Here is an 18,390-nt window from a genome sequence, read left to right as displayed (position 1 = left end):
AGGATCCTTTGATGGTTTCACTCACACTTATAAGGGGACATCAAATGCTGGGCTTTTTCTATTTTTTTTTTCATGAGTGATTTAGATACTACCTTGTGCACAGCAGGAGAATTTTCAGTTTGAACACATTTTTTCTATGGTTAACACAGGTTGCAGTAAAGCTGCTCTTTCCAGATGCATTCACCATCTCTTACTTTTATAGGGTCTTGTATCTTGTGAAATCCTTTACACCTGTAGAACATAGTTGTAAAATGCAGGTAGCTCAAATTAAACATGGTAGATGTCCTTTGCACAGGGAAGCAAGACAGCTTTGGGCAGTAATGAAAAAGTGCCATCCCATTTGAAACACCCTTATTGATGACATCTAAGGGATTTCTGTGATAATTTGGTCTCTGAGGCATGTTACTGAACTTGAAAATAAATTTTGTTAAGATGTTGTCTCCAAATATCAATATTTGCTGATCGTACAGTATGGCCACAACCAAATGTATTTCAGGAAACAAAGGACAAAGATTATTCTTCTATTGTCTCTCTCTCTGTCACTGGTGATGGGATGCTTACATTAATTCATAGTACCTGTAAAAATAGCACACAAATAAAACAATTAGAAAAATAAAAATTACTGATTTGACTAAAGATCATCAAATATCCTTTCTTTAAAAAGATTCTGAAAAGTAGCATTACTGCTGCCAATATTAATCTATTGAGGAAAGTTTTAAAAATTATTTGGGCTGTCCCTGCTTTCTAACTCAAACTTTGTTACATCAGTGGGTATAAATGTGTGATTTAGAGGATGCATATCTAGCAAGATAACAGGGAATTTGTTATCCCCTGCATACAAATACACTTAGATGCAAATATATTCTGTAACTACATAGTAAATACCTGAGGACTTTTTCCATTGGTTTCTTATTCAAGGAAAATCTGAGTATTCAAGAGAATTTAAGCCAGCCTGTGCGTCTTGGCAGAAGGAGGCTGGAGTAATGACCAGAAATAATTGCAATGCCTGTCTTTAGCAAAGCTCAAGACCAGGTTTCTGATCTCACAGGTCAGGAGGAGAGGGTGAGCAAAACCAGTTCCAGTATATTCACACTTCATATTTTATAGGTGTTAATGGCTTAGGCATTTTCTGCCCACTCTTATCCTAAGAAATTTGCATCATAAAATGTTAGAAATGGCAAATAGTGCTAAACTGAACCCAAGCAGGCTTCAAATTCTTGTGTAATTCAAGAATTACACAAATTCTTCAAATCATTTTGTGTAAAATGTATTCAAACAGCCCAGGCACGATAACCAAGATCATGTTTATCTATTAGGTGATAATGTTCATTACTTAAAGTGTCAAAGTCTGCTCCAGAGGTAACCTTGCTATCTGGCCTGAGAAAATTAGGAAATCATCTCAATGTGAACTCCTAACAATGAGGTCTCAGCGTTTCCCTGTAGGGTGAACTCTGAAAGTTTAATAGGGATATTTTCTTTCAGGTAACCTCATTTGTCATTCTCCATATGACATTTTAAAGATTTATTTAATGTAAACAACATGAATTTGATTTGTTACTGTAAATATCTAGACCAGAAATTCCTAGAAAAGCATTTCAAAATTTTAGATTTGCTTCAGTGTTCATAATAGGAATTATCTTCTCATCATTTCAGGAGATGGAGTGTCATTAGGAAAAGCAGGTGCTTTCACCAAGTTAATATTCTTTCATGTTACAAGGCTATCCCTAAATTATACTTTTATTCCAGTGCCTTGTGTGTCTTCTTCCTGAATGAACGCCCTGCTAACCTCAGTACTATTTAAAATGTCACAAAAAGATGGCGCATGCCCCAGAATTTTGCCAGTGATCTGGTAAAGTATTTCATGAAGTTTGTTTCATGTGGAGGAAAGAATGGAGTGAAAATTAAGTCTGGCTACAGAAGCACTTTGTGTTGGAGGTGGCAAGTTGTACAGACTTACAATCCTTGTATTAAAAATTTCTCTCTCAGAGAACCTGCTGAGCAGTCTTGAATTGTGAAATCATTAACGGGGTAATTTACTAGAAGAGAGTACATGGACATGGTGTAGCATGAGTTTAGCAGAATTTTACTTAACTGCATATAATCAAGTTGCTGTGTGGAGCTTGAAATAGGTGCAGTAGTGTCCAGAGGTCAATCTGAAGTCCCCAGGCCAGGGCAGTGCTGTGACTCCAGCCCAGGAGCTGGACTCTCCATAGCAAGCTGCCCAAGAAGCTCAGCAACCAGCCTGCAGGAGTTCCCACCAGCTTGGGGATAGCTAGCCTTAGTCATGTCAGGTGCTGAAGTAAGTCACACCTTTGTAGGGGGTCTTCAGGGATACCTTCAGCTTCTTGGTGTACTAATTCATTTTTATGGGGTTTATCTCTATTACAGGAAGAAGAGATGTGTGTGTGTGTGTAGCTGTGATGTAAATGAGCAATGGCAGAGCTCCAGTACAGCTGTGCCATGTGAAGGGGGAGATAGAGCTCTCCTGGCACTAATTAAAAGCTTATATCCCTTCCCTGTTACCAGTGTGCTGGTGCTTTATGGGAGCCCTAAATAGGATACTCTAAATTGCACCCTTTCTGGAGATCTATGCAGCTGTTGAAAGAAGCAGCTTTATCATTCTCATAGGTCTCAGAATGCATAATTCGCTTAATAGAACCATAGAATGGTTTGGATTGGAAGGGACCCTATAGATTACCTTGTTTCAGAACCCCTGCCACAGGCAGGGACACCTTGCACCAGGCTGGGTTGCTCAGAGCCCCATTGTCATGACATACTCTTAAGGGCAAGGGCAGCCTGGCCTTGAACACTTTCAGGGATGGGGCATTCCCAGCCTCACAGGACAACTTGTTCAGTGCCTCATCTCCCTCACAGTAAAGAATTTCCTCCTAATAGCTGATAAATCTATCCTTGTTCAGTCTAAAGCCAGTCCCCCTTGTCTATCACTCCATGTCCTTGTAAAATGTCCCTCTCCAGCTTTCTTGTAGGCCCCATTTCCCTTGTCTTACCTTCTCATATCTTTGCAATATGGGATTATTAATTGAGAAGAACTCTATAGCATATGAGGAATTTTCTGCAGAGAAAGAGGGAGGCACTGGATCTCTTTTCTGGTCTTAGTCTGCATCTGAAAAATCAGAGAAGTTACAATAATTTCCCTTGAATTAGTGCCTCTAGCAATAGAGGCAAAAGTTTTTCAGTACTTATAATTTGATTCGTGACTCAATTCCGAATTGAATTGTCAAACAGATCTAAAATTTGTGAGGGATCTTTTTCTTAAAATGTCAATTAATTTTTCCACCTATCTCATATTAAATCTGTCCTCTTTAATTGCTACCATGTCTGTTGATTAAAATATTGCAAACTCATAGAATTTTACATGAGCAACCTACTTTATTCTCAGACAGGACAGAAAGTACTTTAGTAAATATTCATAAGTACTGGTATAATTTTAACTGTCCCAGCAAACAATCTCTCTACCACTTCCTTTGGGAGTGTGTGTCACAATAAGGGTCATACTGGTTAGAAGGAAGCCTACACTTTCTGCAACAGGCATTTAACAGGAAGTTAAAATAGAGTGTACTCTTCTGAAAGGTTACAGCAACAAATAGTCTGGTCCCATCGAAAGAGCAGAGAGGATTTTTATGTTTTATTTGTGTACTGGATTTTGCTCAACGTGTAGATATTAACTTCTCTGAGCGTCAGAGAATTTATTTGTGAAACTAGGATGAAAATCACCCCAAGATCTGCACTGTAGTAACTTTATCAGCAAAAAGTGTCAGTTTTTAAGCCAGCTGAAGATAATACAATTATTTGAAGTTTGCATAGTTAGCCCAAAATGTAAAATAATCATTTCACAAATAAGTAAACAAATTCAGATAAATTACTATTTTATTTTGTTTTGAAAAACAAACTAAAGCACACTGGGCTTCAAACACATGACAACAAACGCCCTCAACCTTTCCACCTGTTGCCCACCCCCGATTCACAAGCATTCAAGTGGAACCTCCCTGTTGTTTAATGCATTGTGGGTTCTGTTGTGGTTACAATCTGGAATTATTACTGTCTCATCAGACAACTTGGTTTTAGCACGTGTCAGCCTTTTCCTTCCCAAATTAAACCAATCTCCAATTAGTTATATTTCCTGCACTGTCATCTGCCTGCATGACTTATACCTGACACAAACATTTCTGAATTCTTGTTGATATTACTGTTTTTCAATAAGTCACCCTTTGAGACCCAGCCTTTATTAATTTCAGTCTTTCATTCACTACCAGTTTGAGAGAGGTTCCCCAACTCAAATGTAAGGACAAGCATTGCTGTGTGAAAACAAGTACACAAAAGACAGAATTGATTTTGGTTTTGTGATTAAGTATCAAATTGTAATACATAATCGGTGTGTGATAGTGATTGAGTTAGCTAAGGATTTTACCTAAGGCTTTTGATTGGAAGCAAATCTTTAACCTTTTAATCTGTAAGATTTGTATACATGCTGCAGAAGTTGCTACAGCTGGATATTCTTCAGCTCTGCTGAAATATCTGAGGCAGATTGTTGTGAGGTTTCTGGAGCTGGAGTCATTTACCAAAACAGTGAGAGCTGAGAGATTTAAGGGTGCTTCACTTGTCATTGAGTGAGAAAATTCCACATTGTCAGAAACTTGTTAAGGGGAAAATCTGAACTTTGTGGCATTTCTTAGGTTGAAATGAATTTTTAATGATCCTAAACATTACCTTAAAATGGTGTGATTATCTAAAAAAAGCTAACAATTTTGGCTTTTGTGACATGTACTATCTTATAAATGTACATTATGCATGCTAAAAAATCTTTTTTCAGATATGTTTTACAATTATTGTGGGCATTTAGGTGCACTATAGAATATATCTGTGTACTAAAAGAGGGAATATACCCAGTGTGAGAGATGCAACAACACATCTTGAGCTGAAGCCTTTGTGTGGGTGGACTGGAGCTTGGTTAGAGGCAAAACTGAACTTATGTCTCAAGCAAATGCTGCTGTCAAGAGAGCATGCCCACAAAGTGTGTTCCCAAGCTGTTATGATTCAGAGGAGGGAGCTGCTTGGGATGTGTCTCTGAGTGATGCTAATGGAGTGACAATGCAGCAACAGCTGCATTGCCCCACACTTATGGCAACGGGAGATTGTAGAAATGGGATTTTTAGAGATGGGGGAGTTGTTCAGACAGTCCATAACAGCACCCTCGGTTGCATAGAAGCCATTTTCCTATCTACAGAGAAGTCTATGGCCTGTCAAAAATGTTATCTATATCCCAGTGGGGAACAAATAACATATGAATATCCTAGCTTTGAAGAATGACTATCCTTGAAAAATATGTCATGCATAAAAGAAGACGAGAGTAGTAAGTGTAGGCTATTGTTGAACTTGTTTTGAGACTGTTTGAGGTTGAATTGTGTATTTCAGAATGCACTTTTAGCTCATACAGCCACTGCTGAACATGGAGAGAGATCAATCAAGGTTGGATAAATCCTCCAGTCAGGTGCCCAAAGTTTTAGAAAAGGGGCAAGGATGCCAGATCTCCTGGGAATTTTAAACAAGCTCTTCCTTGATCTCTCAGCCTCAATTCTTATAAGATTTTTGTTAGTGATACTTCTCTTTTTTGGTATTTCACTTATCCATCTGACAAAATAGGAATGGTAAAACTTTAATAACTTTGTGAATAGGAGAAGTTTTCAAAGCATATTGATAACTTCTAATGAAAGATACAAATATGAGATAATGAGAGTGTATATGGGATGGACTGTTATCTATTCTGTTACCATTTATGTATCCTGCTAATGAGGGGAGATAACATTCACTTTGATCTACGAAAGAAGAACTAGTTAATCTCTGGATAGAACTTTGATGCAACTATTATTATAGCACAGTTCTTGCCACTTCTAAGGAAAATGAAAGCTGCCTTTTGAAAAAAAAAAACATTACCTAAAATTATGTACTAGGTGATGGATCTGCTATAAATAATCTCTAGAAGATGGTTATCATGGGGCAATTATATATAAAATGGCTGCAATCATACAGATTCTTCCATGTAATTGGGATTTATCAATTTGGCCAACACTCATTAATTTTTAAGGTGAAGTTTCCAGCATTCAGGTAAAATGTTTGTGGAACAATTTCTGTGAGTGCTTTGTGATACATCATATGTGTTTACATGTCTGATAAAAATATGCCTGCTTTAACAGGACTCTTGCCAATTACCTGGTATGGAGGATGGTTTATTCGAGGTTATTTAACCTCAGCAGACGTTTTCAGTATCGATGGCTGGAATTTGCTCGGGTAAGTTATGCTTTCATAGCATTTACAAGGGTCCTAGTGTTTACACTGTTGGTTTCCCTTATAGTTGCAAAATGTTTTCCATGCTGGGTAAATTTATTGAATAAACTTTTTTTTGAAGACACCCTCTAAAACAATTGACCTAGATATTTTTGTGTTTGACACTAAGACATTTATATGACACTAATATGACACTAAAACAAAAAAGTCTTTTAGGTGATGTTAAAGAGGTTTTGAAACCTCCCCTTTAAAAATTTAGTTTTCTTTTGCAGAATCTTGAATTAAGTTATGTGGGCTGTGACATTCAGGCCAAACCCTTTTTACCAAAATCTGAACTTTTTGAAAACTACTGTTTGCCCATTTGTGAATACAGCTGTACTAAAACAGAAATCTAGGATTTAACTTTTTTAAAGCTTGCTCAAAGCTCTCCCATGCTCTAATGCCATTACATATGTTCTAGCAAAAGGATACCCAGCCATTTCCAGAGAGAAGATGATCAGGTGCCTTCCAGCTTGGGGTTTCAGAAGAACCAGAAAACTGCCACAAGCTGTGAGAGCAGAACTAATTATCTGTTCAGTAACAGGGGCATTTATGTAAAACACAGACATTTGATTAAGTGAACCCTGAATAGAAAGCCACCTTGGTAATTGTGTGGGCAGTGTGAGGGCTCCTTAAGTAAACCATGGATGAAACTGAACCTGGTACTTTGTCGTGTGTCTAAGCCACTTTGGATGGTGAACTTTGCCATTATGAAAATTGGCTGACAACAGGAGGCTGGCATGGTGCAGGAGGTGTGGGTGTTCTGTCCTCCTTGGTGAGGCATACAGGTGACTAATTAAAGAACCTATACTCTTTTGCTTTGAGTAATACTGGAATAGTTCTGAGTTGATCACATACCTAAAAATAAATTCCAATAGCTTGAGGGAAACTGCACAGGAAAGGCATCTTCTTGTACTTCTGAGATCATATTCAAAATAGTCTTGTTAAAGATGCTATTTTCTTCATGTAGCATATGAGAAACTGGCTGTTAGAACCACAGTGACAAGTTTATAGGTGTCTCTTCCTGGGACATTTCTTGCTAGTCAGGTAAAATAGATTGCTGCTGGCTATCAGCCAGTCTGTAGCATAATACTGAGTTACATTGAGTTATATAATGGCAGAAAAAATCCTGAAAGGAAACATTAAGCTTTAGATATTGTGCATTTTAATATGGTAACTGGCTGCTGTCACATCTCTGGCACATAGAAGCTTAGGGAGAAATCTAATTCAAAGTGATTAATTGCTTATTAATAATCTCATCAAGGCTGTCATAGAATTACAAAATGGGTCAGATTGGAAGGGACCACAGTGGGGTCATCTGGTCCAGCCTCCCTCCCTTCTCAAGCAGGGCCATCCCAGAGCACATGGCACAGGATTGTGCCCAGATGGTTCTTGAACATCTCCAGTGAAGGAGTTCCACACCCTCTCTGGGCAATCTGTGCCAGTGCTCGGTCACTGCACAGGGAAGAAATTCTTCCTCATGTTCACATGGAACTTCTTGTGCATCAATTTCTGCCTCTGGTCCTATTGCTCAGCATCACAGAAAAGAGCCTCCAAAAGGCTCCATCCTCTTGGCACCTCCCCTGCAGATACTCTTAAACAGTGATGGCCTTCCCTCTCAGTTGTCTCTTCTCAAGGCTGAACAGGCTCAGCTCCTTCAGACTTTCCTCATAAGAGAGATGTTCCAGTCTCTTCATCCTTGTTTCCCTTCACTGGATCTGTTCCAGGAACTCTGTGTCTGTCTTGTCCGGAGGAGCCCAGAACTGGACACAGCACTCCAGATACCCTCATCTCACTGGGGCTGGGTGGAGGGGCAGGATCACCTCCCTGACCCGCTGGCACTGCTCTCCCTGATGCACCCCAGGATCCCATTGTCTATCTTGGCCCCAGGGCACTGCTGGCTCATGGACAGCTCACTGTCCACCAGGACCCCCCGGCCCTTCTCTGCAGAGCTGCTTTCCAGCAGGTCACCCCCAACCTGTGCTGGTGCCTGGGCTTGTCCTTCCCCAGTGCAGGGCCCCGCATTTGCCTTTTCTGAATTCCAGACCATTCCTCTGCCCATCTCTCCAGCCTGTCTCCCTTCTGAAGGGCTGCCCAGCTCTCGGGGGTATTGGCCACTCCTCCCAGCTCTGTGTCTTCAGTGAACTCGCTGAGGAGGCCTCTGTCCCTTCCTCCAAGTCACTGATGAATAAGTTAAACAATACTGGCCATGTACATGGGCGTAGGCTTCACAGGTCAATAGAAAGGACATGAGGAATGGAGTCCAAGGCATTGGACTGCTCTATTGTTGAATAGATTTATTTAGTCAGAGGATGGAGAACTAGAAGCACTTTAGGATCATAAAAAGGACACACCAACCCCTCTGCCAGGTAAGTGAATAAAACATTGAATAACTACTAAAAAGATACGACCATGAGATAAATCAATGACCCTTAAAGGAAAAGATGTATTTATACATTCATTGTTTCGTTAATTCAGTCAGCCTCAACCATCATAAGCAGAATATCTCTTTTCACCAGATTCTCATTTTCTATTGGTGGCTTTTATACCTTGTATGTAGAAATCTTGGCACCAAGGCCTTAAAATCTTTGCAAGGAGAAGGAAAAATACATGATGAGAACTTTAAAAAAAATTCAGGTTTAGAAATAGGACAAACCTGCTGACTCTAGAGAAAGTGCTTTGAGTATCACACAAGCAACTATCAGCAGCTCCTCTGCAGTGGCACTTTGAGACCTTGTAAATGTGCAGTGGCACCTGGGGAAGAAGTTGGTTAATTGTGTCGTGAAGTTCTGAATTGACTAGGAGGTCTTGAAACCTGCTATTTATAGCCACTGTTACTACCTGAAGTACTGTGTTTTAGAGTGGTACATTAATATTAGGAGGACCATTTGAGGGAGTTCCTGTTGCTGTTGTGACATAAATATCAATAAACCAGCTGTGAGATATAATCTATTCCTCTCAGCTCTATTTTTATTGGTCTCACAGCCTGTGCTGCCTTTATGTCCTCCTTACAGTCAAGCCTCCATCAAAATAATGATAATTATTATGTTGTAATAATAGTATGTCACAGTATAAAAGCCAGCTCTGTCTCCTGACTATTTCTATGGCTGATGCATACTCACAGCTTTTGGAAGGAATTTCAAGCTCTGATGACTAATGCCATAACTCCCCTTCTTCCCCCTGTGTCAGGAAAAAGCTTCATTGCAGGTTTACTCTGACCCCAGAGAGAAATTTTCTTCTCTTTTGTTCTTATCTTTTTTTTTAGTGTTTTGTTGTGTTACGTAGAAAGGTTAAAGAATTTGGAAAAGGAGTCAATTTTCAAATTTGGCTCTGTTTATAAAAAATATCACCTTATTGTGTATTGGTTTGACTAATAGGAGTTCTTTTTAGAAGCAATGTACTCTTCACCATCGAAAATCTATTACTGCATATACAGTATTAATAAAAAGCACTTGGAAATGCAATTCACTGGTGTATTTAAGTGTGAGTCATTGATTATGCTTAATTACAGACAATATGATAGGGAAAAATCAATCTTTGAACTACCAAAATATCTCAATTTCAATGGCTGAGGGTTAAGCTGCTCTGGAATTTTCCAATGAAATATTTTTCTATTGGAAAAAGACAAATCCAAATCCTTCATTTTGCTGGACATTTAATCTTGTGCTCAAAGAAGGAGAATAAATGGAAAAAGAAAGGTCTCAGAAACTGCAAAATTGGTGCTTAAGAAGCTTTTATAATCTGTGAGAGGCCAAAATCTCTATCCCACCTGTTCTGTCTGATGCTGACTATACTCTACCTTTACACAGCTGTCAGGTATTAACGGCTGGACTGGAATTGTGCTTGTTCTCTGTGGAGAAGCTTAAGAAGTTCCCTAAGTGGAAAGGGAACACTTTGAACATTGAAAATAACAAAATTTTCTTAAGTCAGCACTGCTTATTGCTCACATGGACTTATCTTCTATCTTGTGTGCAGTATTTATTTACACAAACTCCATCTTGACAAGCAATATAATGTTAGCTAAGTACCCACAGTAATAACATTATTCCTGTGAGAAACAGAAAACAAGACAGCAAATGCTCTTGAGATCTGTTTTGCCTTGTTCCTTGCTGTGTTGGCCATTCTTGACTATTTCTTTTGAAGTTCATTTATGGTGACATCATCAGAGCCTGAAAGTATGTATTTAATACCATTCCTTTAGTAAAACATGCAAGTTGTTCTACCAACATCTTTCTACTGCAACAGAGTGACTGTTTTTCTGGGAGGAGACAAACATATTGTGTTCTTGATGATTTAAACCTCTTTTCTCCTGAAAATGCTCCATTTGGGAAAGGAGCTGAAAGCAATCTTACTATTTTATACAAACTGCTGTAAAACTGGTTGGACAGGTACATGACAAGAAGGTGTGAGCATGTACGCATCTGTGTTAGATGTCATTAGTTCATGGCAATGGAGGGCTCTGCAGGAGGTATTTCATAAGGATTAACCCAATTTTCATGAGGACAATCTCCCTAGGCTTCTCACCCTGTCAGAGGAGAGGCAAATGTTTTCAGGAGATACAGCAGGGTTTTTCTAGAGGAAATTGTCTCTCACACAGAAAGAATACCAAGATTAGTCCAAAGTAAGCACTAATTCTCTAAGCCTAGTCTCTCTAAATCACTGCTACTATTGCACTGTTCTGAAGTTTAAAATCTTACAGGTATTTTGTGGTGTTCAAAATATTTGTCATAGCATTGGATGAAAATAGAAATAACTGTAGAGTATCATTTTTGTGTCCTTTTGGTGGCCTTTTGCAAATATGCTTTGGCCTATACCACATATGGATTCTTCTTAAGCAGTATGATGTTATGGCCTAATACTTGCCCCTGTCAACAGGTGATCCATGGCACTACAACTTTGCTGCCTCAGTGGGATAAATGTGTGGACCTTGTAGAAAATGCCCTCCCCTACGTTGTGGGTAAGATGTTTGTGAAAGCCCATTTTCAAGAAGACAAGAAAGAGATGGTGAGTCCTCTGCAACCTCTGTCTGGATATTTTCAGCTAGTGGTTTCATCCTCACAAATTGCCTCTGATGTTACACCAAAGTTTAAATAGAGAAGATTCTTGAAAATGTTTTCATTGAATTTAAAAACCCCAAAACACTATGACAAAATTGAATGAATTTCAAGAAGTGCTGCCTTTCTGCCCATCTGGGCACTTCCCCTTCTTTCCATCTGCAGTCCTTCAGACAAATAAGCAGCCAGTTCAAAGCCAGGTTGAACACTGTTGATTTATGTAAATAGTTACAGCCAGCTGTGCAGGAACAGAGTAAGGGGTATTGATCAGAAATGGTTTAGTATAGCTAATATAATTTATTATGGTAAAGTTTTTACTGACTAATCAAAAAACTGGTTGAGATTTCTCTGCTTTAGGATTACTCTTTCAAAGCTGTGTTTCCTTCACCCATGATCTGAGCAAGAAACATCTGACTGATGTCTGGCCCAAATTAAGGGAAGCTGAGAATCACATAGTGAGAGTTTATATCTGTGATTCCAATCTTTTCTGCTGAACAGCAGAAGGAAATATTCTTCCATTCTTTGAGTCTAGAGAGATGTTCATCCTCATTCTAAAATTTTCAATATTCAAATAATTAATTACCCTTCACAATAATTTATGACTTACTTTCAGTTCATGTTTTTCTTATAAAGTTTTCCAATATCTGCTTTTACAGCCATTGATTTTCCAGCAGTAATCAGTTTCAAACTGACTAATTTAGTCATTGAACTTAGCTCTCCATGCAGGAGAGGCACAACCATTTAGGAAACATGAGATGGCACCCTGTGCTGGGAGCAACAGCTCTGTGAAAGCCCTGCACTGCCCTGGCTCTGTAGCCTGAGTTTGTCTCTTTGACTTAATCTATTTAAACTGCTTTCTCAGGGAAGGATTCCATTTTAGAAAGCACACACTTATTTGATTTGTCCAAATCTTTGTCATCTGTTTCCCTCTCAGGTTCTGCATTTCTTTTCGTATTTGCCTTCAACTGGAGTTTCCTCTCTGAGATCCAGTTTTTCAATCTCCTTTTTCTTGATCCAGTTTGTAATGTGCTACTTGGCCATTTTGTGGCAAAATATGCCAGGCATATGCAGTATGTTATCCTGCACAGATAAGTGGGAAGAGTAGGAGTATAAGAAATGTACACTTTATGGAGGGGATGGATACTTTTTTGTATTTGCATATGTGAGGAAAAATTATGAGAAGCAGATAGAGCAGAGTTTCTCTTGAAATGCAAGTTAATTAGGATGTTTCTTAGTATGCACATTCCTTTTAGACCAAAACTTTGGAAAATTATCAAGTCTGAATTCGCAGTAGCACCCATAGTGAGAAATGCATATAAAATTCATAGTGTAGGTCACAAAATTCAGTCTTAAAATGAAAAACCCACGGAGATAAAACTACATACAGATGAAATTCATTGCATTTCATTTAGAAGTATGCTTTTCAAGTTAATAATTTGTGGTGTTATCATTTTCATTTCAGTGGTTTTCAGTTCTATTTCTCTTTCTTAAGCAGTAAGAAAGCATGTGAGTAAAGCACTCTTATTTGTACAGGTTTTTTTTCTTTTTTTTTTTCTGGCTTATGGCATATATCTATCTATGATAAGCAAATCCTGAGTTACCGATAATATGGATTCTTTCCCCCCCATGTTTTGTGATTGATGTTTCATACCTTAGATACTTCTTTTATCAAGAAAGACATTATTTGTGTCTAAATATAGCACTGCTTCTAACTCAGAGTGCCTGCAGTGTTTTTTACAGATACGCCTGAGCAGTTTCAGTAATAACTTTGATAGGAGGAATAGGTTTCTGCCCCTGCCCCCTGCAGCTACAGCTGCTGCATAAAGCCTAAGTATTCACCAGGGCCCAGCTGCAGAGCTTGAGTTTGAACTTGTAACCCCCAAATACAGGGAGTTCACCTCATTAGTGAATGAAGTTAATTGAGTCAGTGCTCTGTCATCAATATCTTCAAGTTACCCTATTTCCTGGGATGCAGTTTACTGTGAATATTTACTCCTTAGTCATACTTAATGCTAGAACTGCTGTGGTTGACCCATTTTGCCTCTAAAAATAAGAAAATGTTTTTTGAAAAGGGTAAGAAAAAAATGAGTGATCCAAGGAACTTTGCTACATTTTTTCTGACTGCACCGCAAATAAAGGACAGTTCCAGATTAAAATGTTCGTCTGATACATTAATGACAATTTAGCTAAAAGTAATGTTACTTTTGAGAGTTTAGTCCCTGCTTTTAATGACATTTCAGATCTACTAGATTTATAGAATAAGATTATACAAATCTCTGCTGCTTGACATTTTCATTATTTTTAAATGTAACATAACTGATAACACAAAGTTCCAATAAGTCTTCATCTAATGGGTATCTGTCATGTCTTGTGCTGTCTCAAGTCTGGTTTGTGCTAAAGGACTCAGGCAATGGCTGGATCTCCCTCATTGCCTCACTCTCACAGCATTCCCAGGGCTATTTGTCGTGGGGTTCGTCTGCTGACGTAAATAGACACAGCTGGTTGCATACACTTTTCTGGGCTGCCAGACAGATCTATAGGAATGAGGGCTCTTCAGACTCATATAATGCATATCTTAGCCATTATTTTCTGATTTTTTGTCATTTCAGGGTTTTCTTAGTGTGCATACTCAATGAACAGTCCTATTATTATTATTTTTTACTTGCTTGAGATGTGGTCTTGGCTCTGCAGAGGTGTCTGAAGAAGCAGCTGAGATGAAGTGGTTGTAGGTTTACCAGTTTTGCACAGATCCAAGCTGTCACTGGTGGTCCAGGACCACAGAAGCAGTTAAGGCTGCTCAGTGGTGTGAGCCAGGGCCTCCTTCCCTGCAGTAAGTAAAGGGTAGCAATGCTTCACAAATGCAGCTAAATACAGGCTAAAGATTTGGATTCTGTTTTGTATTTGGATCATGATGCTGTCAGCCAAGTTTCAGTTCTTTTCCAGTATTAATAAGGCATGTCTCAGTCTCACATAAACCAAACCAGACCACAGACATTCTCTCTGAAGTAAAGGCTTTATTTGTACAAATGCCTTGCAGCTGGCTCTTTTGCATGGGCCAGTGATCTAGAACCTAAGGGACAGAAATCTCCCCAAAGGACTGCAAATCTCTCAGTGTTTTTTATGATTTCAAGATGGGTATTCTCACAAATATGACATGAAATGATCAGCAATGAACAGGGTGTGTGATGCCAGAAGGGAAAGAAGACTTCTTACCGTCAGAAGAAGTGTCTTAGCACTGCAGAAAGCAGAAATGAGCCTTCAAGAAAGGACAGCAGACACCATCTGATCTGCAATCATTTGTGGTCTAAACAAATCTATCACTCCTACATACACCAAACCTTTCCTTACAGTGATTCCACCATGATATATTTTACTGGGGATGGATTTAATAAATATTTTGCAGATGGAGGAATTGACTGAAGGAATTCGCTGGGCTTTTATCGACATGTTAGAAAAGGAGAATGACTGGATGGACTCTAAAACAAAAAGAAAAGCTCATGAGAAGGTAATAAATATAAATGTTGAATAAGTAAAATCCTGTTATGATAAAGATTTGACTTGAGTAATAACAGTATGCCATGGACAGTATTTGCAGTTCCACTTACTTACTGATCATTTTCTTTGTGAAGGGACACATTTGTTTCTCTGGACGCTGAGCCATCTGAGCTCCTGCTTCTCTGCTGAAGTTATTTTTGTTACCTTGTTCTTCTTTCCTTGTGTCCACCTTCCCCTATCTAGCTCTGGCTGATGTAGACTATGAGCTTATTTCAGATTTGGCTTTTCTTGATGAAGTCTTCACCTTGACTGGGATCCCAGGGACACGGCAATCTATAGACAGAAAACAGTGCCTAAACCACCTGTGACAGCCAAGGGTATTTGCTGTGAAGATGGAGGATCTAGCCTAGAAGGGGATATGAGAATAATTCAAGTTTCACAGTTTTTCCAGTGCTGTGGTGGGAGGCCTAACTTGAGAGCTGTCTTTTGAGAGTGTAATGGCAATCCCAGCTGAACATCCATTTCCTGACAGAATAAGGCCAGTTATGAAGTGTTATAGTCAAGGATGGCATCACTGGTCCTGATTGCTTTCAGATAAAGTCACAATAAAATGCAGGAGGCAAAGGTGAAGGCCAGAGGATGTACTCTAAACCTCCTTTTCACCCTATTCTCACATATACAGCATGTGATGAGTGGAAAGGAAGATTGTCCAGATGCAGAGCTCAGCCCCCATAGCAGCAATTGGAGAGGGTGTATAAAAAGACAAGTGGAGGACGTTGTGTAGGTCTGTGTCCTTATTTATTGAGGCAATGGGATATCAGTGAATTAGTAAGCATGCTCTTTGAATAAACTGACAGGCAAATGCAACTGAACTTTTCCTGCTCTCTGTGCTCAAATAAAAATAGCAGTGTTTTAATTTAAAAGCAAACATGGACTTCAAAATTCTTAGTTATTCTAATGAAAAGGCTGTTGAGCAATTTTATCATTGGAAAGATTTAAATTCCATATGCAGTCCATTTACATTTTCTACAGCAGTGCTCTTCATATATGTGCAAATGAAATAGAGCTGCATAAATGCACCAATAAACTCTATAACAAGAGAACAATAGTAAAATTACATTTATGTCCTGCTAACCTGGTGGTAAATGGGCTGCAGTTATTACTTCTTCCTGGCTGTTACACTTTTTTTTTTTTTGCTAGAAAGACCAATAGAAATACAATGATCTGTAATTTAGATATTTGTTAAAATTGATGCAAAATAAGAGCAGGAGGCTTTTCTAATGATTTCCTTAATAAAGATATTTCTATATCACAACATGCTTAGGGACTTTGTTCAAAATTTGCTACCTGCCTTTCAGCAGGGAAAAATACAAACATTGCCAAAACCAAATGCACTCCCAAAAAAAAGCTCTCCTTTTCCCGTTTTAAGGAGGATTTTTGTCAGAAGGTAGGCTAGATCTTTGGTAGGTAGAGATGGCTGTTTCCCTCTGTTGACAGATTTTGGAAGCACATGGCACTTTGCTCCCAATTTGGACATGTCATTGAAGGTTCTGAAGTTAGTGGGGTGAGTCTGGGCTGAACAATGCATGACAAACTAAATTCCATAAGTACAACAAAAATAATACTACAAGCCATAGTACTATCAAATGTATAGCCAGTGGTTCAAAATCATTCTCACTGAACTGAAAAACCATTTCATAGTGTGCTGACATAGGAACAAAGTCAAACTTGTAAGACATGAGTGTTATGTAATGCCTTAGATACTGCAGCAACAATTATGTGATATGGCTTACGTCTACAAGTTTAAGTTCAGATCCACAGAAATAGCTACTTAGCTGGAAGGAAAGAGCCTAGAGAGACATTTGGTAGATTTCCAAGCATGGAGTGTGTGCATGTTTATTAAATATTACTTATTGTTAATGATAGATCTTCTATTTGTCCTGGAAATCTTGGATGAATTAATTCAATAAATAGATTCATTACATGTAGGGTCAGATAATTCACAGGGGAAATCTAAGTTTTATAATACAGCAGAACCTTCAAAATCTGTTACACTGTTCTAATTAAATCTCATGAGCCTAGCACTTTCTTCTGTTACTTTTTAAATACTTAGGCTTTAATAAAGCAGCACAGACAAGCATGAATTTTATGAGGGACATTAGTTGGTCAAAAAAACCCCACTATTACTTTATTGTAGAGATCTGTAAAAGTTGTGTTTCTTTGTCAATAAATGTCATCCACATGCTGGACTGCACCCAGGATGGAGAAACGCCAGGTACCAAGTATAAACTGGGAGAGAGAGGGTGCAGGGCAACAGCTAGGGACTTGGGGGCGGTCTGGTTTGGAGAAAAGGAGGCTGAGGGGCCACCTCTGCATCTTCCTGCAGTGGGAAAGTGGAGAGGGAGGTGCTGATCTCATCTTCCTGGGGTCCAGTGACAGCATGTGTGGGAACAGTTCAAAGCTACTTCATCAGGAGAGGTTGGACTGGACATTTGGAAGCTTTTCTTTACCAAGTGGGTGGTCAAACACTGGAATAAATTTTCTGGAGAGGTGGTCAATGGCCCAAACCTGTGTTTAAGAAGCATTTGGACAATGCCCTTAACATTGTGCTTTAACTTTTGGTCACCCTGAGGTGGTCTGGCTGTTGGACATGATATTCTTCCTTCCAACCGAAATATTCTAATTCTATTCTATCAATTAAGTAAAGAAAGGATGCTATTAGTTAGGTAAAGGATATTTTGGTCATTTATGTTTTCATCAGTACCTGTCACATTGTCCCTTGTAGCAGTGCAAATTGGAGGTTCTGCTCTAAGTTCCATGGCAGAACTGTGTCCAATATGGAAGTGACTGATTCAGATATTCTGCTCATCCTCTGTATTTTTAATCATATATCATTTTTGAAATGTTCAAATGCTCTGAAAAGAAATTAACTGCAGAAACCTGACGGTGGTTTTGTTTACTGTGCCTGCTCCATGTGATCTATTTAATTTCCTTTAGTTTTTCTTTAATTCCAGGCATATTTGGGTCATTAACAAATTTTTTACTCATTTCCTGAAAGAAGAAAAGGGTCAATATGGGATCTGGGTGTCTGGACAATGAGCATAGGGAGCCTTGTGGTGACTGTATCTTTAGATGACAACATTGTAATGTAAAGGACATGGGCAGGTTTGAAAGAGAATTAATGGCAAATCTTCTCTGTGGTTCAGATACTCACTGTTTTATGTGTTTTCTTGCTTCCCGTTTTCTGACTGATGGCCACCTTTATTTTGTGCTTGGCTGAGGCCAAATTTGTATACCTTGCTGTCAGCCTGATGTTTTGCAATCAAAGGAACCATCGACCTCCAAAGGACTTACAAAAGACCCTCTGGTAGAAAGTATTTGTGAATTTTGTTTTAGGCAGCCTTTCAGCTCTATCTAATCACTCTGTCTGTGACTCTGTGTCTGTCCTGTTGTTTTATGTTACTCAGAGGGGACACTACTAATTTGATGTTAAAAGGAT

At 38.8% G+C, this 18,390-nt stretch overlaps 1 protein-coding gene and 1 long non-coding RNA gene across 4 annotated transcripts in view; one reads left to right on the top strand and one right to left on the bottom strand.

The window, feature by feature from the left end:
* Window positions 1–18,390, bottom strand: part of LOC137468309 (uncharacterized) — a 405,810-nt gene that overhangs the window by 36,757 nt on the left and 350,663 nt on the right. The window contains exon 7 of the long non-coding RNA XR_010995861.1: window positions 93–231. This is a non-coding gene — a long non-coding RNA (uncharacterized lncRNA). The remainder of the gene's footprint in view (window positions 1–92; window positions 232–18,390) is intronic.
* PHEX (phosphate regulating endopeptidase X-linked) overlaps window positions 1–18,390 on the top strand; it is a 107,055-nt gene that overhangs the window by 42,551 nt on the left and 46,114 nt on the right. For all 3 annotated transcript variants that reach the window (XM_068179878.1, XM_068179879.1, XM_068179875.1), the window contains exons 10-12: window positions 6,213–6,306; window positions 11,218–11,346; window positions 14,800–14,901. In XM_068179878.1, coding sequence (XP_068035979.1) covers window positions 6,213–6,306; window positions 11,218–11,346; window positions 14,800–14,901 — 325 coding nt within the window. The remainder of the gene's footprint in view (window positions 1–6,212; window positions 6,307–11,217; window positions 11,347–14,799; window positions 14,902–18,390) is intronic.

This window comes from Anomalospiza imberbis, chromosome 2 (genome assembly GCF_031753505.1).
Source record: "Anomalospiza imberbis isolate Cuckoo-Finch-1a 21T00152 chromosome 2, ASM3175350v1, whole genome shotgun sequence".
In the NCBI taxonomy this organism is placed as follows: domain Eukaryota; kingdom Metazoa; phylum Chordata; class Aves; order Passeriformes; family Viduidae; genus Anomalospiza; species Anomalospiza imberbis.
The sequence above is the reverse complement of the archived record's forward strand: the minus strand, read 5'-3'. Positions and strand labels throughout refer to the sequence as shown.